The sequence below is a fragment of the Felis catus genome, chromosome C1 (assembly GCF_018350175.1).
Source record: "Felis catus isolate Fca126 chromosome C1, F.catus_Fca126_mat1.0, whole genome shotgun sequence".
Classification (NCBI taxonomy): domain Eukaryota; kingdom Metazoa; phylum Chordata; class Mammalia; order Carnivora; family Felidae; genus Felis; species Felis catus.
The window spans coordinates 118206642-118231254 of NC_058375.1; the positions used below are offsets into that span (position 1 = coordinate 118206642).

General features: G+C 38.3%; 1 protein-coding gene across 10 annotated transcripts in view; it reads right to left on the minus strand.

Moving 5' to 3' along the window:
- The window catches only part of EPB41L5 (erythrocyte membrane protein band 4.1 like 5), a 150715-nt gene that overhangs the window by 117060 nt on the left and 9042 nt on the right, over positions 1-24613 (minus strand). For all 10 annotated transcript variants that reach the window (XM_045033643.1, XM_045033644.1, XM_045033641.1 and 7 more), the window contains exons 2-3: positions 23545-23732; positions 7852-7956 (exon numbers count right to left, since the gene is read on the minus strand). In XM_045033643.1, the coding sequence (XP_044889578.1) occupies positions 7852-7956; positions 23545-23724 (285 nt within the window). In that variant the 5' untranslated portion in view covers positions 23725-23732. The remainder of the gene's footprint in view (positions 1-7851; positions 7957-23544; positions 23733-24613) is intronic.

Sequence of the window (24613 nt, forward strand, 5' to 3'; positions counted from 1 at the left end):
ATGCCACAATACAAACCTTGAAAATATTATGCTTAAGCACATTCCCAGACTCAAAAGGCTATATATTATGTAATTCTATTTACATGAAATTTTCAAAATAGGTACATCCATACACACAGAACGATTAGTGTTTGCCAGAGGCTGTGGGAGAGGGGAAATGGGAAGAGACCATTAATGTAAGTAGGGTTTCTTTTGCAATGAAAATGTTCTGGAATTAGATAGTGATGTGATGGCTGCACAACTCTGTGAATATACTAAAAACCACAAGTGAGTTTTATGATTTGTAAATTACATCTCAATGTTTTAAATGTGGCCTACTTTAGGCAAAAGTTATGTGGCCACCTCAAGTAAAACCTACTATATTTTACTCAAGCATGCCTTCTTTCTTCCCTCTAATCCTCCTACTCTAAACCATACCTCTAGGAAAATCATTCTTCAACACTATTTCCAAAGAAGTGCTTCATATACTACTCTGCATTTATAAGGTAATTGGAACATAAAAAGCTTCCTCTTCCCAAATAATTCAGTCCAGAAGTAATTAGGTGGTCAGAGTAATGCCAGAATCTGTACAGGGAGAGGTTAGAGATTGATTCCATCCAGAGTGAGTTATCACTCAAGTAAACATCCTGATGACAATCAAAGCCTGGTTTCTGTAGAAGAGAACTGCAAATATGGGAAAGGAAAAAAACTACAATCAGCCTTGTGGCACTGAATGTGTCAATTTATATATAAGATTACAGAAATAAACGTAAACATACATTCCCTAAGTCTGACCACAAAGCCAACTGGAGAACTAGCAAATTCCAGGGTTAGAGCAGGGAAATACAACATGAACATGGAACGTATTCTTGGGCCAGAAATTAAGGTAATACCCAAAGAATGATGGTGCGTGTTAAAAGAACACAGAAACCATCTTGAAGCAGTTCCCACCACCCACACTTGGGAAACTTTGAGCATCAAAAGAAATAGTAGTTACAAATGATAACACACCGGTTAAGACAAGAATCCATTAGTTCATAAATAAACAGAAAGTTTGATGAGAAAGTGGTCTTTTTCGGGGGGGGGGGGGGCACCAAATAAATAAATAAATAAATAAATAAATAAGCAAGCAAGCAAGCTTATTACAAAGAGAAAAAGAATATAATGGAGACGCCTGGCAGACACCACCTTAATCAAGGGATCAAAGTGAATATGAGACCTGTAATGAGACAAAATGAAATTAAATGTTACTTGATAGAATAAGAACACAGCATCACTTCATTTATTTTTCTGTCAAAGTGTCTAAGATTAATCTAGTTCATGAGGAAACTTCAGACAAACCCAAACTGAGAGCTTGTAAGACAACTGGCCTGTATCTTCAAAAGTATAGAAGTTAAGGAAAGAATGAAGAACCACAGCATTCCAAGATGAAGGCAACTAAAGAAATTTGACAACTGAATGTAAAACATGAATCTGACCGAACTAGACCCTTTGGCTATAAAGGACACTGTAGAGACAAGTGGCAAAATTTGAATGGAGTCTGTGGATTAGATGGTGGTAATGTCACAATGTCAACTTCCTAGTTTTGATGGTCATACTGAGTTATGCATAATATATGTATAATATTATGTATGTATAATATACATAATATAGTGTATGTAGGAAACATACACTAAAGAATTCAGGGGTGATGAGACATCTACAGCTCTTTCTCAAATGGTTCCACAGAAATAGTTATTTACACTGTTCTTGCAACTTTTCTGTAAGTATGCCATTATTTCAGCTACAAATCAAATATTTATATATTAATACAAAATGAGCTGGTATAAGCAAAAGTTAACAACAGCAAATTCATACGTGTACATAGGAAAAAAAAAAGTAAACTACGGCTTCATCATATAACTTTGGTTATCTCCATGATGGATGAATAATTCCAGCCATACATATTTTAGACTAACGTGAAATGACCAATAAACTAAACTTTAACACACTAACTTTACATATATAAGCATACAATATATTCAAGATTAAAATGTAACATGTAATTCCTTGATCATTTTTTCAAGGTTTTTAATTTAATTCCAGGAGCATTAACATACGGTGTTAAGTTTGAGGTGTACAATACAGTGATTCAAAAATTCTATACATTACTTAGTGCTCATTGTGATAAGTGCTCTCATTAATCCCTATCACCTATTTCACCCACCCACCTCTCCTCTGGTAACTATCAGTTTGTTCTCTATAATTAAGAGTCTGTTTCTTGGTTTGTCTTTTTTTTTTTCTTTGCTCATTTGTTCCACATTTGAATGAAATCATATGGTATTTGTCATTCTCTGACTTATTTAGCTTAGCATTATATTTTCTAGTTCATCTAAGTTGTTGTAAATGGCAGAATAATATTCCATTTATATTATTAAATCTATTGATGGACACTTGGGCTGCTTGCATAATTTGAATATTGTAAATAATGTTGCAATAAACACAGAGGTGTATGTATCCTTTTGAATTAGTGTTTTTGTATTCTGTGGGTAAATAACCAAAAGTGTAATTACTGGATCACTCTTTTGAGGAACCTCTTTACCGTTTTCCACGATGGCTGCACCAGTTTGCAATGCCACCAGCAGTGCACAAGTGTTTCTTTTTCTCAACATCTTCACCAACACTTGTTGTTCCTTGTGTTTTTGATTTTAGCCATTCTGACAGATGTGAGGTGATATCTCATTGCAGTCTTGATTTGCATTTCCCTGATGAGTGATGTTGGCATCTTTTCATGTGTCTGTGGGCTATCTGAATGTCTTCTTTACAGAAATGTCTGTTCATGTTTTCTGTCCATTTTTTTAAATTGGATAATTTGTTTTTTTAAGTTTTGAGATGTGTAAGTTCTTTATATATTTTGGATATTAAGCCTTTATCAGGTATGTCACTTGAAAATATATTCTCCCATTCGTAGGCTGTGTTTCGTTTTGTTGATTATTTCCTTTGCTATGCAGAAGCTTTTTATTCTGATGTAGTCCCAATAGTTTATTTTTATTTCCCCTGTTTATGGAAACATATCTAAAAAAGTGCTGCTACAGCTGATGTCAGAAAAATTACTGCCTGTGCTCTTTTCCAGGATTTTTATGGTTTCAGGTCTCACATTAGGTCTTTAATCCATTTTGAGTTCATTTTTGTGTATGGTAGAAGAAAGCAGACCAGCTTCATTCTTTTGCATGTAGCTGTCCAGTTTTCCCAACACCATTTGTCAAAGAGACTGTCTTTTTCCCAATGCATATTCTTGACTCTTCTGTGAAAGACTAATTGACCATATTTGTGGGCTTGTTTCTGGGCTTTCTATCCCGTTCCATTGATCTATGTGTCTACTTTTGTGCCAATACCATACTGTTATGATTACTACAACTTTGTAATGTACTTGAAATCTAGAAGCGTGGTACTTCCAATTTTGTTTTTCCTTTTTAAGACTGTTTTAGCCATTTGGGGTTTTTTGTGGTTCCAAACAAATTTTAGGATTATTTGTTCTGGTTCTATAAAAATGTTATTGATATATATTTTTTTAAATGTTTAAAATTTAAAAAAAAACTTAATTAAAAGAAATAGGGGCACCTGGGTAGCTCAGTCCCAGTGTTCAACTCTTGATTCAGTTCAGTACGTACATATGTATTATATGTATATTATATACATACATATATTTACATATTAATACATATTAATATGCTAATATTTGTTGAGGATTTTTATATCTTTGTTCACCAGAGCTATTGCCCTGTAGTCCTTTTTTTCGTAGTGTCTGGATCTGGTTTTGGTATTAGGGCCCTCAGTCATTTTATTTTTTTTTACCCTGCCTCAACCTTCTTTGGATTCTACATTTAGGTCTACACACTAAATTTGACAAACAGATGTGAAAATCATAGGACTAACTTAATTTACACAGATGATCCTGGCCAAAAAGTCCACTTGATCTATCAAGTTCACTATCTTCACCAACAAACTGAACTGTTTGCAAGGTATCAATTTTGTTTCATTCTGGGGTTAAATCTGGTCATGTGACAAATACCAGAAAGTCTTCTCTATTTACTGATGTCATAAAATTGTAGAATCATGAGTTAGCAGTTTAAGAATAATTAAAGGTTTATCTAAAGCTCATTTTGAATAGCTTGCATCTACCAGCTACTGTCCTTCTAGTTCAACTCCAGAGTATTCTAGTGACAGCAAAAACAGAAACTAAAAATAAATCTTACTTAACTTTAATTTTAATGCCTAGATTTCTGGGCATTGGGAAGGATAAACCAGAACTAAAAAGAGCACAGATTAAAAGTTCTGGGGCACCTGCCTGGCTCAGTTAGGGGTGCGTGCGATTCTTGATCATAAGGTCATGAGTTCAAGCCCCATGTGGGGTGTACAGATGATTTAAATAAAACTTCATTTTTTTTTTTTAAAGTCTATTTTGAGAGACAGAAAGAGAGCATGTGCAACAGGGGAGGGGCAAAGAAAGGAAGAGAGAGAATCAGCAGCAGGATACGCGTCATCACTGTAGAGCCCAATACAGGCCTCAATCTCACAAACCACAGGATCATGACCTGAGCCAAAATCGAGAGTCAAATGCTTTACCAAGTAAGCCACCCAGGCACCCCTTAAATAAATAAAACTTTAAAAGCTGGGGGGGAAAAAAGTTCTAATGCTGGCTTTACCAAAAACTTGTTAGAACCAGAAGAAAGGCACAATACGTGTGTCAAATGAGGGAAGAAACAGTAATGGATCTAGCAATTCAGTGATTATTGATATTAACAACGAGCAAAGAATACAGCTTAGCAATGGCCACTTCTTAGAATAGGAAGAAATGTCTATTTCTTTCCCCAATGACAACAGTCCCCCTTATCTGTGGGAGATACATTCCAAGACCTCCAGTGGATGTCTGAAACCACACAGACTAACTACCGAACCCAACATATGCTATGTTTTCCTACACATACATACCTATAATAAAACTAAATGTATGAATTAGGCACAATAAGGTATTAATAACAATAATAAAATAGAACAATTATAATATACCATAATAAAAGTTCTGTGAATGTGGTCTCTCTCTCTCTCACAATATCTTATACTGTATTCATCTTTTTTTGTGTGATGCTGTGAGATGATAAAATGCCTACATGATGAGATGAAGTGAGGTGAATGTTGTAAGCATTGTGATGTAGCGCTGGGCTACCAGTGACCTTCTGACAATATGTCAGAAGGAGGATCATCTGCTTCCAAACTGGGGTTGAACACGGGTAAATGAAACCATGGAAAGCGAAACCACAGATAAGGAGAGACTACTGTATTTGTAGATCTTAAGGAAAGAAGGTACTTGAAACTTAATGTTAGCATATTTCGACCTCTTCTTCTACAACCCCTCAAAAAACAGAATGCTACGAATTATTTATCCCTAACATCATTTATTTTTTCATTGCTTGCAAGACTGTAATTCTATTATTTGAAAGATGACTAGTGAATGATATTAAACCCAAGAGTCAACAAAGCCTTTATATCAAACTAAGCAGTGCACCAGAATTTAATTCAATAAATGGTTTGTGTGTCTGCTACATGCCGAGCAACAGAGGTTACACTCATTCCCTGCCCTTGATGGATTTAGTCTAATCAAAGAGAAACAACATTAAGAAGAAAAATAAAACACCTCTCACACAAATTCCATCCAGAGATAAGAACACTAAAACTACAGAAAAGAGTTTTGCAAATTTTTTCATGTATATGTGTGCATATGTCCATTTTAAAATTGAAAAACTCATACTGTTTTGTAATTCTCTTCTTGACATCATTTTATGCCAATTAGTATACTTAAAAAAATCACGATTTTTAAAAAAAAAATTTTTTTTTAACCTTTATTTATTTTTGAGACAGAGAGAGACAGAGCATGAATGGGGGAGGGTCAGACAGAGGGAGACACAGAATCGGAAACAGGCTCCAGGCTCTGAGCTGTCAGCACAGAGCCTGACGTGGGGCTCGAACTCATGGACTGTGAGATCATAACCTGAGCCAAAGTTGGATGCTTAACCGACTGAGTCACTCAGGCGCCCCAAAAGAAAATCACGATTTTTTAATGAGCTGCAGAGTATTCCACTGTACAAGTGTGCCAAAATTTACCTAACCAATAGTCTGTTGCTAAATGCTCATGCTTAACTTCTTTTAACCCAGGAAGGGAGACTAGGAGTAGGGAAATCAGAGAAAAAAATTACAGCTAACATTATTAACAGCTGTAAATTTAGCCAAGATACTCTATAAAGCCAACTACGGATAAGCCATCTCCGAAAGAGTTTTTAACAGCATCTTATAGAGGTATTCTAGTTAATTTATTAATCACACCAAATGAATGAATGTCCCACTCCAAAAAGAACTTGAGATGTCTTATATATTGTTCCTATGAGTCCTAGACATGACAATTAATGCGTCACTAAGCACATACACACACATCCCCCTCCATCACAGACTTCCAGAAAACAAGGCTTAATGTTTTGATATCCTTATCTCTACTCCCTCCCTCTCCTTGCTACTATGAATGTCCTATTCCAGGCCTTAAAGTTACTTTTATCCCCAGTGTTTGCAATGACTCCTGACTTCAATCTCTGCCCATTCCAAATAATCCTACTCAATATTTCTATATAATGCTTTCTGAAGCAAAATATAACCTCCTGGCTTGAAAAACCCCTAATGCCAATTATTAGAGAATAAATACTGCCTATTTATTATTTAATAGTTTTGGTATTCACTTTGGATGATATAGCCACTAACCCCCCTTACAATCTTACCATCTACTACTTACTTTCTCTCAAATACCCTCCAGTCAAATCCCAATAGTACTCAGATCTTTGAAAAGCCTCCAACTTCCTACCCTATTACATATGCTGTTCTCTCATCTAAAATGTACAGGTCAGGGGACACCTGGGTGGCTCAGTGGGTTAAGCAACCAACTTGGCTCAGGTCATGATCTCATGGCTCATGAGTTAGAGCCCCGCATTGGCCTTTGTGCTGACATCTCAGAGCCTGGAGCCTGCTTCAGATTCTGTTTCTCCCTCTCTGTCTCTGCCCCTCCTCCACTCATGCTCTCTCTCTCTCTCAAAAATGAATAAACATTAAAAAAAAATAACAAAATAAAAAGTTTAATAAATAAATTTACATAAATCTGTCTTTTTCTCAAAAATAAATAAACATTAAAAAAAATTTTTTTTAATAATAAAATGCACAGGTCAGGATCACCTGGGTGGCTCAGTCAGCTAAGCATCCAACTCTTGATTTCAGCTCAGGTCATGATCTCATGATCATGAGTTCGAGCCCCACATCGGGCTCCGCGCTGGGCATGGAGTTGCTTAAGATTCTCTCTCTCCCTCTCTCTGCCCCTTCCCAGCTCGTCTTCTCTTCCTCTCTCTCTCTCACTCACTCAAAAAAACCCGGTAATAATAAAATGCACATGTCAAAGAACATTTATAGATACAGAATCACAGATCAGAAAGGGATCTTGAAGATAACTTACTCTATTCACCTTAATTTGCAAATCAGTAACTTCCATCACTTACCCAAGAACCCACAATACTCCCATTCTATCACCCTTTCCATTGCACGGTGGTTCTCAAACTCTAGTACCCCCAACAACCAGCCCAGTGGTTACTGAAAAGACAGATTTCTTACCCTCATCTGCAAAGATTATGCTCTAGTAATATGGGCTACGACCAGAACTCATTTTTTTTTTTTTTTGAACAAGAAAATTACAAGAAAAAGAGAATGACATATGAATATGTAGCCTGGTAGCACTTAGCACATCACCTGAAATTTTCCATTTCTGCTCCCATACTGGAATTTCCAAAAAAAACAGCTACTCACTGCTACTTGTGCAGAATCCATAAATCTCAGTCCAAAATAGTCACTTTCAATAAGGTCCAAGTGGTACATTATCTGATCAAAGAGCTCTTGTCCTTTGGCTTTTTTCTGAAATGGTAAGAAAATAAATTAATCAATAAATGACTTTAAAGATCAACAAGTGTGAACTGAAGATCTATTTAAAAAAAACATTACTTGCAGGGTGCCTGGGTGGTTTAGCTGGTTAAGCATCCAACTCTTGATTTTCGCTCAGGTCAAGTTCTCAGGATTCTTGAGTTTGAGCCCCACGTAGGGCTCTGTGCTGACAGTGCCTACACTGCTTGGAATTCTCTCTCTCTCCTTCTCTGTCCCTCCCCTTCTGGTTTTCTCTCAAAATAAACTTAAAAAAAATTTTTTTGGGAGTGTCTGGATGGCTCAGTCGGTTAAGCGTCAACTTTGGCTCTGGACATGATCTCACGGTTCGTTGAGTTTGAGCCCCGTGTTGGGCTCTGTGCTGACAGCTCAGAGCCTAGAGCCTGCTTCAGGTTCTGTGTCTCCCTCTCTCTGCCCTCCCCAGCTTGCGCTCTCTCAAACGTTAAAAAAAAAAAAAAAATCAAAAATTTTTTTAATTAAGTTAAATTTAAAAAATAAAGTAAAAAAACATTACTTGGAATACCAAAAATACTACCATGTATCAAGTAACGGGTAAGATACTATAATTTCCCAATAAACTATTTAAAGCCAAAAGAGAATTTATGATCTATCTGCACTTTCATGGAAAGTGTCACTTCCTATCAACCAATAATTATTATCTTGTACTGAACATTGTGCATAAGGACAAACTCTTATCTTGTTAATTTTTAGAGTCCCTACTTCAAAGGAGCTCTATAATGTAACTGGAGAGAGAAAATACACAAGAAAACTTAAAACACTAACGTATGAATCATGTGGAACTGTGTATTTGCCAACAGATTTTAGAGAAGAGATAGTCATAGAGACTAGAATCATCAGTCTTGGAGATCAGCCTTAAACTGGAAAACAATGTAAGGTAGAAAATGGCAAAAACAAAACTGGAACACGGGAGGAAATACAGGACAATGAGATAATACTGTCATCAATGTGGAAGACACAAATGGCGGGGGAAGGTAGATAATAAGCAAAGAAACTTGTATGGAAAACGCAGTTCTCAAAGTGTGGTCTCAGGGCCCAAGGGTTCCTCCAGATACTTTCAAAAGATCCTCAAGGTCCTAGGATTCTCCCCATGTAACTCAATCAAAACAACATACTGCAACACAGTAAATGCAGAAGCAGAAACCAGAACCTAAGTATGTTCTATTAGACCAGACATTAATGAGATATGCAAAAGTGCATAAGACAATTACTCTTCTCACTAAATTCTTTTGTTTAGTAAAATAGTTATTTTTCACAAAAATACTTGTATGTTATTAATAACATACAAGGGTTATTTTATGGCTGTTTTAGGTTTTTTAAAGAGTATTTAAGAGAGAGAGAGAGTGCACGCAACCACCTGGTGAGAGTTGGGGGGGGGAGAGGGAGAGAGAGAGAGAGGGAGAGAGAGAGAGAGAGAGGGAGAGAGAGAGAGGGGGAGAGAGAGAGAGAGAGGGAGAGAGAGAGAGAGAGGGAGAGAGAGAGGGAGAGAGAGAGGGAGGGAGAGAGGGAGGGAGAGAGAGAGGGAGAGAGAGAGAGAGGGAGAGGAGAGAGAGGGAGAAGGAGGGAGGGAGAGGGAGAAGGAGGGAGGGAGAGGGAGAAGGAGGGAGGGAGAGGGAGAAGGAGGGAGGGAGAGGGAGAAGGAGGGAGGGAGAGGGAGAAGGAGGGAGGGAGAGGGAGAAGGAGGGAGGGAGAGGGAGAAGGAGGGAGGGAGAGGGAGAAGGAGGGAGGGAGAGGGAGAAGGAGGGAGGGAGAGGGAGAAGGAGGGAGGGAGAGGGAGAAGGAGGGAGGGAGAGGGAGAAGGAGGGAGGGAGAGGGAGAAGGAGGGAGGGAGAGGGAGAAGGAGGGAGGGAGAGGGAGAAGGAGGGAGGGAGAGGGAGAAGGAGGGAGGGAGAGGGAGAAGGAGGGAGGGAGAGGGAGAAGGAGGGAGGGAGAGGGAGAAGGAGGGAGGGAGAGGGAGAAGGAGGGAGGGAGAGGGAGAGGGAGGGAGGGGAAGGGAGGGAAGGAGGGAGAGAGGGAGAGGGAGGGAGGGAGAGGGAGAAGGAGGGAGGGAGAGGGAGAAGGAGGGAGGGAGAGGGAGAAGGAGGGAGGGAGAGGGAGAAGGAGGGAGGGAGAGGGAGAAGGAGGGAGGGAGAGGGAGAAGGAGGGAGGGAGAGGGAGAAGGAGGGAGGGAGAGGGAGAGGGAGGGAGGGGAAGGGAGGGAAGGAGGGAGAGAGGGAGAGGGAGGGAGGGAGAGAGAATATGAATGAATTCCAAGCAGGCTCCATGCTGTCAGCACACAGCCCAACACAGGGCTCGATCCCTCAAATAATGAGATCATGACCTGAGAGGAAATCAAGAGTCAGACACTCAACGGACTGAGCCACCCAGGGGCCCCTATTTTTTGCTGTCTTAAAATTATTTTAAAAATTTTTCAGTTTTAAATTCTAATAAGGTAACTATTGATAGATATAACCCACATAAGCAAAAGCATTGTTAAGATCCTCAATTTTCAACAATTTTCATAAACATCCTAACCATGCCTCTCCTCCTATGTAATTTTAAATTATGACTTAGGTATTTCTTGTAAAATTATATATATCTATAGATCTATATATTTTACTCAGTCATCAAACTGTCTTTTAACTGACATCCTTAAAATACAACTTGTATTTTTGCTTTTCCTGCACTTTTTACAATCTTTCTTTTTGATAAATAAAAGTGCTATCCATATATCCCTTTATCAAGAGAAGAACTTTACAACGCCCTCATGCCCATCATCTCCCTCCATCCAATCCTCATGTCAATGAGCATACTTTCTCTATTTCTTTTCTTTGGTCGTGGCTAATTTTTTTTAAGATGACAATCTTTATTTTGGTATTTTGATCATTCTTTATACATCTTACATTTGTACATCACACATACCTAACAGCATCTGCTAGATTTGTTTCTCCACTCGTTTAAGTTCTTCCTACAGAAATGTTCTCCATGTGGGACTTTGTACGGCCTATCTTTAAAGGTCTTCTATGTTTGAGAGTATTTTCAACATGCTTTTACACTTGAATGCTTATTGTCACCTTATAAAATTTAAGGTTCAGAGTTATTTTCTTTCAACACTGTTCAATACTCAAAACGTATTACTCTTTCATCTTCTTACAGCTTATGTGCTGTTGAAAAGTGTGATGACAATTCGAATTCTGGTCCTTAATAATGTTATTAATTCTTGGTTAGCTTTTAAACTTCTCTATCTCTGAGAGTCTTAAATTTCAATATAATGTGTCTAAGTGTGGTTTTTTCCTCATCTCTATATTGTATTCTGTTGGGCCTTTTAAATCTGAGATCTTTCATCTCCCTTTAATTCTGGGAAAACAATCTATTATTTCCTCAAATATTTGTCCTCTATTTTTCTAAGTTTCCTACCTAAGTGCCAGCACTTCTACTCTTTTTCTTAAACATATGTTTATTTAATACTCCCAATTATCCTGATGATTATGGCTTAGCTTATTTGTCCATTTAATAAATACATAACATAGAAAAAGTTCAGAAGGCTTTAGTAATATGACCCCATTGCATAGCTACAAAAATGACAAGGCTAGAATTTGCATTTTGCTCTCTCCCAAGCTCCAATTTCCTAAGGTTACACACCACACCCAGATTTTAACTGGAATGTCACCTCTCAGATCAGTAATTAGATACCCCCAACTTCTTATCACAACCTCATCTCTATCTTGTTCACAAAATTACTCTCAATGCCTAGATTCTCCAACTACAATGGGAACTTCCAGTACACTGATCCCACTTAACAAGCATCAGTCTCCATTTCTTTTTTTTTTTTAACATAACTAAATTTACCATTTTAACATATACAATTCAATGTCATTAAACATATTCCCAATGTGTACAACTGTCACCACCCTTCATTTCCAGAACTTTTCATAATACCAATCAGAAACTCTGTACCCATTAAACAACCATTTTTCACACTCCCTCCCTTTAACCCCTAATAACCTCTTTCCTACTTTATGTGGCTCATGAATTTGCCCATTCTACATACATCACATAAGTAGAATCATACAATATATGTCCTTTTGTGTCTAGCTTATCTCACTTAGCATAATGTTTTCAAGGTTCATCCATGTTGTAGCAGGTTTCAAAATTTCATTCCTTTCTAAAACTGAATAATATTCCATTGTATGTATATTGGCTATTGTGAATACTGCTATGAACACTGGTATACAAGTATCTGTTTGAGTCCCTGCTTTCAATACTTTTGGGAATGTACTTAGGAGTGGAATATGATAATCCTATGTTTTTAACTTTTGAGGAACTGCCCAATTGTTTTCCATAGTAGCTGCACCATTTTGCATTCCCACCAGCAATTCATAAGATTCTAATTTCTCCACATCCTCACCAACATTTGTTATTTTCTGGGGTTGTTTTGCTTGGTTTTGTTTGATACAGCCATCCTAATGGATGTGAAAGGACGTGATTTTGATTTGCATTTCCCTAATGCCCTAATGGTGATGTTGAGCATACTTTCAGGTGCTTATTGGCCATCTGCATATTTTCTTAGAGAAATATCTATTCAAGTCCTTTGTACGTTTAAAAGAAAAATTTTACTGTAGTTAAAATACAACATTACATTAGTTTTAGGCATACAGCATAGTGATTCAACCATTAAAGTACAAAACGCTCACCACAGTAAGTGTAGTTATCATCGTCACCATACAAAGTTATTCCAACATGACTGACTATATTCCCTATGCTCTACTTTTGTCACCCTAATTTATCAATTTTATAACTGGAAGTTTGCACTTTAGTCCTCTTTTACCTACTTCACCCACCTCCTGACCCACTACAAATTCATTGTTCAGCTGCATCTAGACCATCACTTGCTGCTTATATTCTTCTTTTCTCCTAATAAATTATTCCAGGTCACCGCCTCACTTCACATCCTGTTTTCTGAAGATTAAGACCATCAAGATATTACCTTTTCATCAGCCTTCCCTCTTTCCCAGCAAAAGATGGCAGTCCTTTCTAGAATACTCACTCTATAATCTCCACCTGTGTATATAAAACCAATTTCTGAGAAACATTTTTCCTATTCATTTAACAAACTCAGATCTCCCCTATCTAGCCATTCTCTAGATGCTATTATTTCCTTTCTTCCTGTTACCGCCAAATCTCATGGCAATTCTTCAACTTCCCTTTGTAACTAAATAATACTGATTAAGCACCTACTAGGTACAAGGGACTAAAAGAGGTCCAAAAAATATAAGATTGTCCCCAATAATTCCCTTAAATCCTCTATTTCCTTTTTCAGAGATTTTTTAAGTTTACTTATTTTGAGAGAGAGAGAGAGAGAGAGACAGAGCACGCGAGCAAGGGAGGAGCAGAGAGAGAGGGAGAAAGGAGAGAGAGAATACCAAGCAGGCTCCACAGTGTCAGCACGCGTTTGAACTCACAAACCGAGAAATCATGACCCGAGCCGAAACTGAGAGAGTTGGAGGCTTAACTGGCAGAGCCACCTAGGCTCCCCTGCTTTAAGCCCTCTAAATCTGGCTTCTAAACACATCATTGCACCACTCCATCATAGGGCCCTCCTTTTTCCGCTTCATTCTTTTACTCCTCTCAGTGACAGCAGACTATGCTCTCATGATCTTCCACACAATCAATATCCCCCACTCCACCACAGCGAAATTGTATTTTACTCAGGTCTGATCTCCACTTTCTTCCCTGCACCATATCCATGTACTAAGCATTCCTTCTCCTGCAGTCTCACTGCCACGATTAGTCCACAGCCCCATCATCGTGTGCCTTCATTAATATTCAGTCTCCAGATTTTGTTTTCCTGTAATGAATCAAGGAAATCAACTCTAAATCATGTCTCTTGAGTACTAAAAAAAAACGTTAAATGGAATATAACACAAGTATGCAAAATCCCATGCATCTTTAAAAACAGGTGTGAGATATAATTCACATATCATTCACCTATTAAAAGTACTAACTTCAGGGGCACCTAGGTGGCTCCGTCAGTTAAGTGTCTGACTTCGGCTCAGGTCATGATCTCATGGTTTGTGAGTTTGAGCCCCATGTTGGGCTCTGTGCTGACAGCTCAGAGCCTGGATTTCGTGTCTCCCCCTCTCTCTCTCTGCCCCTCTGACTCACACTCTGTCTCTCAAAAATAAACATTAATTTTTTTTAAGTACAAAATTCAAAGGTATAATCACAGATATGTACAACCATCACAATTTCAAAACATCTTCATACCTCAAAAAGAAATCTTGTATTTTTTAGCTTTTGCTCCAACCACCACTCCCACCACTCCCTCAGTCCCTACCCATCTGCCCTAGGCAACCACCAAACCACTAATCTACACTTTTTTTTCATATAGATTTCTTTATTCTGGACTTTCATATAAATGGAATCATATAATAGTTCGTCCTTTGTGACTGGCTTCTTTCACCTAGCCAATGTTTTCAAAGTTCACCCATGTAGCATGTATCAGAACTTCATTTCCTTCATGGCCAAATAATATCCCATTATATGGATATAACACATTTTGTTTATCCATTCAACTTTTGAGAGATAGCTGGGTTTTTTTTTCCCACCTTTTGGATAGTAAGAATAATGCTGTTATGATCATCTGTGTACAAGTTTTTGTCTAAACCTATGTTTTCAATTCTCTTGGATACATACCTAAAAGTAGAATTGCTGGGTCACATGGTAAACTATGTTTAATCACCTGAGGAACTGTAGGCTATAACGCAAAGCAGTTGTACAATTTATAGGACCGTCAAAAATGTAAGAGTGTTAAAGTTTCTCCACATTCTCACCAACACTTAGTATTATCTGACATCTTCATTTTAACTTTCACAGTTGACATGTAGTATCTCACCATGGTTGTGATTTGCGTTTCTCTGATGACTAATGATGTCAAGCATCATTTCATGTGCCTATCGGTCATTTGCATATCTTATTTGGAAAAGGGTCTATTCAGATCCTTTGCCCCCCATCCTCTTTTCTTTTTTTTCTTTTTTTTTTTTCTTAAAGAGAGAGTGTGAGCAGAGAAGCAGACGGAGAGGGAGAGAGAGAGAGAATCCTAAGCAGACTCCATCCCAGTGTGGAGCCTGACACAGGGCTCAATCTCACGACCATAAAATCATGACCTGAGCCCAAATCAAGATTTGGACACTTAACAGACCAAGCCACCCAGGCACCCCATTGCCCATTTTCAGTGTGTTGTCTTTGGGACGCCTGGGTGGCTCAGTTGGTTAAGCATCCAACTTCGGCTCAAGTCATGATCTCATGGTTCATGGTTGGAGCCCCATGTCAGGCTCTGTGTGGACAGCTCGGAGCCTGGAGCCTGCTTCGAATTCCGTGTCCCCTCTCTTTGCTCCCCGCCCCCCCCCCAACTCCTGCTCTGTCTCTCAAAAATAAATAAACATAAAAAAAATTTAATTGGGTTGTCTTTTTATTATTGGGTTGTAACAGTTCTTTATATATTCTAGACGTAAGTGCTTATCAAATATGTAACCTACAAATACTCTTTCCCATTCTGAGAATCTTTTCAGTTTCTTAATGATGGCCTTTGAGACACAAAAGTTCTTCATTTTGATAAAAGTCCAACTTATTTTTTTTTTTATTTTGTTGTCCATGTTTTTCATGTCATACCTAAAAAACCAAATCCAAGGTCATGAAGATTTATCCCTACAATTTGTTTTAAGAGTCTTATCGTCTTACTTTTATGTTTAGGTCTTTGGTCCATTTTGAGTTAACTTTTGTATATGGTGTCAGCTAAAGTTTCAACTTCACTTTATTCTCTCATATATGGCTATCCAGTTCTCCTACCACCACTGGTTGAAAAGACTCTTCTTTCCCCCAATAAATGGCTCTGGAACCCTCATCATAAATCAAATGACCATAACCAAAGCTATCTTGAGAAAGAACAAGGCTGGAGATCTCACAACCCCAAACTTGAAACTACACTACAAAGCTATTTTTTTATACTACAAAGCTATATTAACAAAAGCAGTATGGTACTGGCACAAAAACAGACACATAGATCAACGGAAAAGGACAGAGAACCCAGAAATAAATCCATGCTTATATGCCTAATTAATCTACAACAAATGAAGCAAAAATATACACTAGGGGAAAGACAGTCTCTTCAATAAGTGGGACTGGGTAAACAGGATAGTCATATGCAAAAGAATGAAACAAGACCACTATCTTATACCATATACAAAAATTAACTCAACATGGATTAAAGACCTGTGAGACCTGAAACCATAAAACTTCCAAAAGAAAATATAGGCAGTAATCTCTCAGATACTGACCTTAGCAATATTTTTCTGGATAACCCTCCTCACACAAGAGAAACAAAACAAAAATAAACATTAGAACTATATCAAACTAAAAAACCTTTGCACAGTGAAAGAAACCATCAACAAAATGAAAAGGAAACCTACTGACCAGGAGAAGATACTTGCAAATGATATGTCCAACAAGATGTTAATACCCAAAATATATAAAGAACTCATAAAACTAAACACCCAAAAAACAAATAATTCAATTAAAAAACGGAGGACATGAATAGACAATTTTTCAAAGAAGCCATACAGATGGCCAACAGACACATGAAAATATACTCAACATCACTAACCCTCAGGGAAATGCAAATCAAAACCACAGTTATCACCTCACACCTATCAGAATGTCTAGTATCAAAAAAGACAAGAAATAAGTGTTGGGCAGAAATAAGGATGTGCAGAAAAAGGGAACCCTCATGCACTGCTAGTGGGAATATAAAGTGGTACAGCCACTATGGAAAACAGTAGGAAGGTTCCTCAAAAAATTAAAAACAGAAATACCATATAATCCAGTAATTCCACTGGTGAATACTTACACAAACAAAAATGCTTGTCAAAAAGATATATGCACCCCTATGTTTACTGCAGTATTTACAATAGCCAAGATATGGAACCAACCTAAATGTCCACCAATAGATGAATCAATAAAGAAGATGTGGTGTATATACACAATGGAATATTACTCAGTCATAAAAAAAAAAAGAATGAATTCTTGCCATCTGTGACAACATGGATGGACCTAGAGGGTATTATACGAAGTGAAATAAGTCAGACACAGGAAAACAAATACCATATAATTTCACTTATGTGCACAAAAACCAAATGAACAAAACACACAAAAAAACAAACAGATTCATGAATACAGAGGATAAGTTAATGATTGCCAAAGGGGAGGTAGGTGGGTGGGATGGGTCAAATAGGTGAAGGGGACCCAGATATACAAACTTCCAGTTATAAAATAATCACAGTGATGAAAAGCACAGCATTGGAAAAATAGCGTAATAACTTTGTTTGGTGACAGATGGTAATTACACTTATGGCAAGCATTTCATAATGTGCATACAACTGCCTAATCACTGTGTTATATACCTGATACTAATAATATAATACTGTATGTCAACTATACTGCAATTAAAATTTTTTTAAAAATTCTTTTCATTTAAAATTTTTTTAATGTTTATTTTTCAAGAGACAAAGACACAGCATGAGTGGGGAAGGGACAGAGACAGAGGAAGTCACAGAATATGAAGCAGGCTCCAGGCTCTGCGCCATCTACACAGAGCCTAACATGGGACTCAAATTCACGAACCACGAGACCATGACCTGAACCAAAGTCGGACGCTTAACCGACTGACCCAGCCAGGTGCCCCAAATTTTTTTTCACTTTAAAAGCCAGATAAGAACACACCAAAAAATTTTTGTTAATTAAAAGGAATAGGGGCACCTGGGTGGCTCAGTTAACAGTCCAACTCTTGATTTCGGCTCAGGTCATGATCTCACAGTTTGGTTTCAGGCAGGCTGTGTGCTGACAGCATGGAGCCTACTTGGGATTCTCTCTCTGCCCCCTCTCTCTGCCCCTGCCCTGCTCACACCCTCTCTCTCAGAATAATAAACATGAAAAAAATTTTAAGAAAAATAAACACAATTAAAAGAAATAAGTGAGCAAAGGGTTTGAATGGACATTTCTCCAAAGACAATGTAAAAATGGCCAGTAAGCATATAAAAAGATGCTCATCAGTAATCATTAGAAAACTATAAATCAGGGCACCTGGGTGCCTCAGTCAGTGAAGCATTTAACTTTGGCCCAGGTCATGATCTCACAGTTTGTGGGTTCAAGCCCTGTATTGGGCTCTATGCTGACAGCTCAGAGCCTAGAGCCTGCTTCAGATTCTGTGCCTCCCTCTCTCTCTGCCCCTCCCTTGCGTGCTCTCTCTCTCTCTCTCTAAAATAAATAAACATTAAAAAAAAATTTTTTTAATAAAACTACAAATCAAAACCATAATGAGATATCACCTCACATCCTCTAAGATGACTATAATCAAAAAAATGGAAAATAACAAGTGTTGAGGATGTGGAGACACTGGAGCCCTCCTACATTACTGGTGGGTATGTAAGATACAGCTGCTACAGAAAACAATTTGTCGGTTCCACAAAAAATTAAACATAGAATTATCATATGACCCAGCAATTCCACTCCTAGATATCACACCCCAAAGAACTGAAAACATGTATTCCAACAAACACTTGTACAAGAATATTCATGGCAGCACTATTCACAGTAGCTAAAAGCTGGACACAACCCAAATGTCCACCAACTGATGAATGGATAAACAAAATACAATGTATCATACAATGGAATTTTTTTTAAGGTTTATTATTGTTTATTTTTGAGAGAGAGAGAGAGAGAGAGAGAGAGAGAGATAAAGTGCACGCTAGAGAGGGGAAGCAGCAGAATGAGAGAGAGACACAGAATCTGAAGCAGGCTTCAGGCTCCAAGCTGTCAACACAGAGCCCGACATGGGCCTCAAACTCATGAACAGCGAGATCATGACCTGAGCTGAAGTCAGACCTTTAACTGAGCCACCCACGTGCCCCATTTAAGATTTTATTTTTAAGTAATTTCTACACCCAAAACAGGGCTCAAACTCACAACCCCGAGATCAAGAGTTCCATGCTCCACTGACCAAGCCAGTCAGGCACCCCTACGTGCCTATTCTTGTGCCAGTAGCACACCATCTTGATTAGTGTTGTTTTACAGTAGGCTTAAAACCAGGAAGTATGAGGGGCGTCTGGGTGACTCAGTTGGTTAAATCCAACTCTTGATTTTGGTTCAAGTCAGGATCCCAGCGTCATGGGACCAGGCCCTATGTTGGGCTCCACACTCAGCATGAAGCCTGCTTAAGATTCTCTATCTCTTCCCTCTGCCCCTCTTCCCTGCTGGGGTGCATATGAGCATGTTCTTGCTCAAAAAAAACAAACACCTAGAAAGTGTGAGTCCTGCTACTTTGTTCTTTTTCCAGTATTGTTTTGGCTATTCTGAGTCCCTTGCAATTCCATATGAATTTTTAAATCAGCTTGTCAATTTCTATAAACGAATCAACTGGTACTCTGGTGAGGATTATGTTGACTCTATAGATCAACATGGGGTGTGCTGCCATCTTAACAATGCCTCTCTCTGCCCCTCCCCACTCACGTTCTCTCTCTCTCTAAAATAAACATTAAAAAAATTAAAAACATATATATAATAAATAAAAGTATAACCACACATGGGCTATATAATTTAAAGCCTTCAGCATCTACATCAGCAAAATAGGTTTATTAAATTACCAAATTGGTTAATCAAACATTTTCTATTAAAGTTCGAAAGATGCAGAATGATACAAGACAGGCTATTACTAAACACTAAGATCATAAATCAACAAAGTTTCTGTGGCCATTTCCAAAGAGAAAATTTAAAAATCAGTCAGAAATTTCCACCCGATGCTTTTATCATTCACCAAAAGGCATTAGGCATTTCTGTAGTTATTTCTTAAAAAGGGGGAGGGGGGGTAGGTGGGGAGGAGAGAAGATAATTAAATCCCTCCCTCAGTTTTGAGAGGAAGAAGTCAGCAAAAGGAAAAAATGGCCATACTACCAGTATATACTAAGTTGAAGTCCGAAGATTTAAAGCACTCTATTTAATCACTGATGATCATTTACATATTGTCTAGGCAATCATCTTAGTTCCACACTGGTTTGTTATGATCACTAGTGACCTTAATCCTAGTGGGAAATGAGTATATGCTTCATCCAATTTCTAAAATCAATTCTAAATCCTCTTTCGGAATAACACTAGACTGGTTGAGAAGCTAAATAAAAAAAAGGGGGTGGGACTTTCTTTTTTAGAAATTAACATTCCTCTGGTCTATTTTTTTTTTAGTAAAACAGTTTAGCTGGCAGGCCAATGCCCATTTTATACCCATGAAAGGATCTAGAATTAGTTTACCAACTCTAGGATTTCACCTGCAGAGCTGAAAAGGCAATTGTTCTAGTTCCCCAAAGAGTCAAACCTAAAACTCTTGGCTTTTTCACTGCAATTGTCTATGTGAGAGGTCAGCTAGTATTTCTGGCCTTGATCAAGCAATCACATCCACACTACTGAGCATACCAAGCATAGGAAACCATTCTATACCAGTCACTAGCCATTTGTTCCACTACTTTAAAACCTAGTGCTGGGGGCACCTGGGTGACTCAGTCAGTTAAGCATCCGACTTAGGCTCAGGTTATGATCTCGCAGTTCATGAGTTCAGGCCCTGCATCGGATCGGGTTCTGTGCTGACAGCTCAGAGCCTGGAGCCTTCTTCAGGATTCTGTGTCTCCCTCTCTCTCTGTGCACTTCCTCCACTTGCACTCTGTCTCTCTCAAAAACAAATAAATATTTTTAAAAAATTAAAAAAAAAAAACGAGTTATTTTGGGGCACCTGGATGGCTCAGTTGGTTAAGCTCAGGTCACGATCTCACAGTTTGTGGGTTCAAGCCCTGTGCTGGGCTCTATGCTGACAGCTCAGAGCTTGAAACCTGCTTCAGATTCTGTGTCTCCCTCCCTTTCTCTGCCCCTCCCCTGCTCATGCTCTCTCTGCCTCTCTCAAAACTAAATATTTTATAAATTAAAAACAAACAAACAAACAAACAAGCAAACAAAACTAGTGCAGCTTCTCCTCCACTCTACCCTGCCTCTTTAAAAAATTTTTTAATGTTTATCTGGCGGGGGGGGGGGCAGAGAGGGAGACACAGACCCCGAAGCAGGCTCCAGGCTCTGAGCTGTCAGCACAGAGCCCAACGTGGAGCTCAAACCCACAGACTGCAAGATCATGACCTGAACCGAGGTCAGACGCTTAACTGACTGAGTCACCCAGGTACCCCTAGCCTGTCTCTTTAAAAAGCTCTTTTACAAAGCCTATTTTCCTAGTATCAGTCCCTCCATCAACAACCGTGAGACTTCATACTTCAAACATTAGGTAATAAGAAACTTCTTTCTGGTCTCTTAAAACAGCAATCTCAAGCTTTTTATCACATATCTAATGATATTTTTTTTTATTTTTTTTAATGTTTATTTTTGACAGAGAGAGACAGGCAGGGCATGAGCGGGGGAGTGGCAGAGAGAGAGGGAAACACAGAATCTGAAGCAGGCTCCAGGCTCCGAGCTGTCAGCACAGAGCTCGACATGGGGCTCGAACTCACAGACCGCAAGATCATGACCTGAGCCAAAGTCGGACGCTCAACCGACTGAGCCACCCAGGCGCCCCTAGCCTATTTCTTTAAAAAGCTCTTTCACAAAGCCTATTTTCCTAGTATCAGCCCCGCCATCAACAACCGTGAGACTTCATACTTCAACCATTAGGTAATAATGAACTTCTTTCTGGTCTCTTACACAGCAATCTCAAGCTTTTTATCACATATCTAATGATATTTTTTTTTATTTTTTTTAATGTTTATTTTTGACAGAGAGAGACAGGCAGGGCATGAGCGGGGGAGTGGCAGAGAGAGAGGGAAACACAGAATCTGAAGCAGGCTCCAGGCTCCGAGCTGTCAGCACAGAGCTCGACATGGGGCTCGAACTCACAGACCGCAAGATCATGACCTGAGCCAAAGTCGGACGCTCAACCGACTGAGCCACCCAGGCGCCCCTAGCCTATTTCTTTAAAAAGCTCTTTCACAAAGCCTATTTTCCTAGTATCAGCCCCGCCATCAACAACCGTGAGACTTCATACTTCAACCATTAGGTAATAATGAACTTCTTTCTGGTCTCTTACACAGCAATCTCAAGCTTTTTATCACATATCTAATGATATTTTAATGGAATAGTACACAAAACTCTTAAGATACTTATCAAGAAAGAAATGAATATGAAAACTCCTCACAAAGTATCACATACTGGAATGTCTGACAAACCCTCAAGAAGCCTTACAGGAAGAAAATGTAAATGCCTTCAAGTATTCCAGAATCAAAAACCCTAAAGATGCCCAGTCTAACATAGAAAGATAATAAATACGTACTCATGATGACAACTTCAAAACACTTTAAGAAACCCTATGTTTAATTTTATCACGTTCTATTACTTTTAAGATGTGTAAGGCACGTGCCTAGTACATTCTAAATTATTCAATTAATCAGAATATTCGTTTAAACTATCCAATTCCTTATTCTCTCACTGTGAGTTAAAGGTTAAGTTAAAGGTCTTCTAGAGTTTATTCAACTGTGTAGTGTAGCAGCATTTACGCTACCACTTCGCACAAAGACTTTTTTATTGCATTTTGGGTATATAGGTGTATACTAAAAAGAATGTGTAGGGAGGGAAGATAGTAGGGAACATCCAATGACACATCCAATCACACATTTTACAGCTTAGTTACATAAATCTTTTAATGCAGAACAAAGACATTTGTTATTAGTAAATAGCTTAGAGAGAAACTCAACTCCCCCTAAACCATATAGCTACCTCTTCTGCCCCTCAAAAAGGCCTATAAGGAATAAGTCAATCCCTTTCAAATATATCAGATTGTTTCATCGTGAATTATAATTATATATTCATAACTGGAAAAAGAAACCACCTAAAATTTGAATAAAATTACAACATCCTGTCTTGAAATAAAGATTACAGTGTATAAAAAATCTCCCCCGCAAACTAGTTTGGGAGCAAAGGGATAGAGCTGATGAGTATGAAGTCCTTTTACCCCATTTCATTAAAATTTCTGCAAGCACACTAAACTGCTGAAGAAGTATTTATTTTGAAAAAAGTGAGGAGTGTTTTGAAAATTACAGAAAAGTATAGAGTACTAAAAGTTCTGTAGTATACATGTAAGTATCATTGTCATTCCCAAAGATTCTCATTACTTTAATGACTGCTCAATAAGGATTGTGAAAAATCCACTAGAGTACCCTATATGTAGCTACCCTAAGGAACACACATAAACACACAAATGTTTTGTGCCAATAACCGCCCTATCATTTAAATATTTCAGGTTAAGTTCCACTAATCCCAAAGAAATATTTTCATTCTGGGTATCTAAGGTTACCTGATCCGTGTACTTGAACATTACAGTGCCTGATCCATACTAACCTGTATTACCTAACTTCCCCAGGAAGGTAACAGTAGAGAATTCAAATGCAGAAAGTGGTCTCGTATAGAATTTGCAAAAGTTCAGCAGGACCTACATACCGGCAAGTCCACACTAACATCAGTACCATCCAGAAGAGACACCCGACATGTGATGATGGACTTAGAGTCTCCAGCTGCAGGAATGTGCGTGGAAGCTCGTTGAGCTTCTCGGAGTCGTTCCTTCTCGGCATGTTTACGCATTGACCGACGCCCAAGTGTTCTACGGAAGAAGCTCAGCATTTTTGTCACTGTAAAAACCAGACAGAAAAAAGTTATCAGAAGACTCCCCACAATATGCAGTCAGACATATGGTGTTATTTACTAAAATCCTATGGTATTAGGATACACTATTAAAAAACGTTTCTGGTCAAGTAAATTTGAAAAAAATAATTAAAACTGGCTACTTTAATTCCAAGTTTTTGAAGACTTCTATATAAAATAGAGATATAATTTACAGCATTTCTAAACTTACTGGACTATTTTATAAGGAGTTGACAGAAGACAACAAACATTAATTAAGCTTATCAGGTCTTTTGGATCAATGAATTTCATGTACAATAGCCGTATACCTCTACAAATGTTAGGAAACAATCCATTCGCTAAAGTATCCTTTGATGATCACTAACAATCCTAAGAAGTATCATTTCTTTTCTGAGCAATCACAGTAAAAACACAAAAAGGGGTGCCTAGCTGGCTCAGTGGGTGGAGCACACGATGCTTTATCTTGGGATTACAAATTTGAGCCCCACACTGGGTGGGGAGATTGTTTAAAGATAAAATCTTTAAAGGGCGCCTGGGTGGCTCAGTCGGTTAAGCGCCCAACTTTGGCTCAGTTCATGATTGTGTGGTCTGTGGGTTCGGGCCCCGTGCAGGGCTCTGTGCTGACAGCTCGGAGCCTGGAGCCCGCTTTGGATTCTGTCTCCCTTTCTTTCTCTGCCCCTTCCCCACTTGTGCTCTGTTTCTCTCTCTCTCTCTCTCTCTCTCTCTCTCTCTCTCTCTCTCTCTCTCTCTCAAAAATAAAAACATTAAAAAAAAATTACTAAAGATAAAATCTTTTTTAAAAAATCACCTATTTCAGCTAAAATACAAATATAATCCAAATTTTATGTTTTTATCAAATATTCTATTT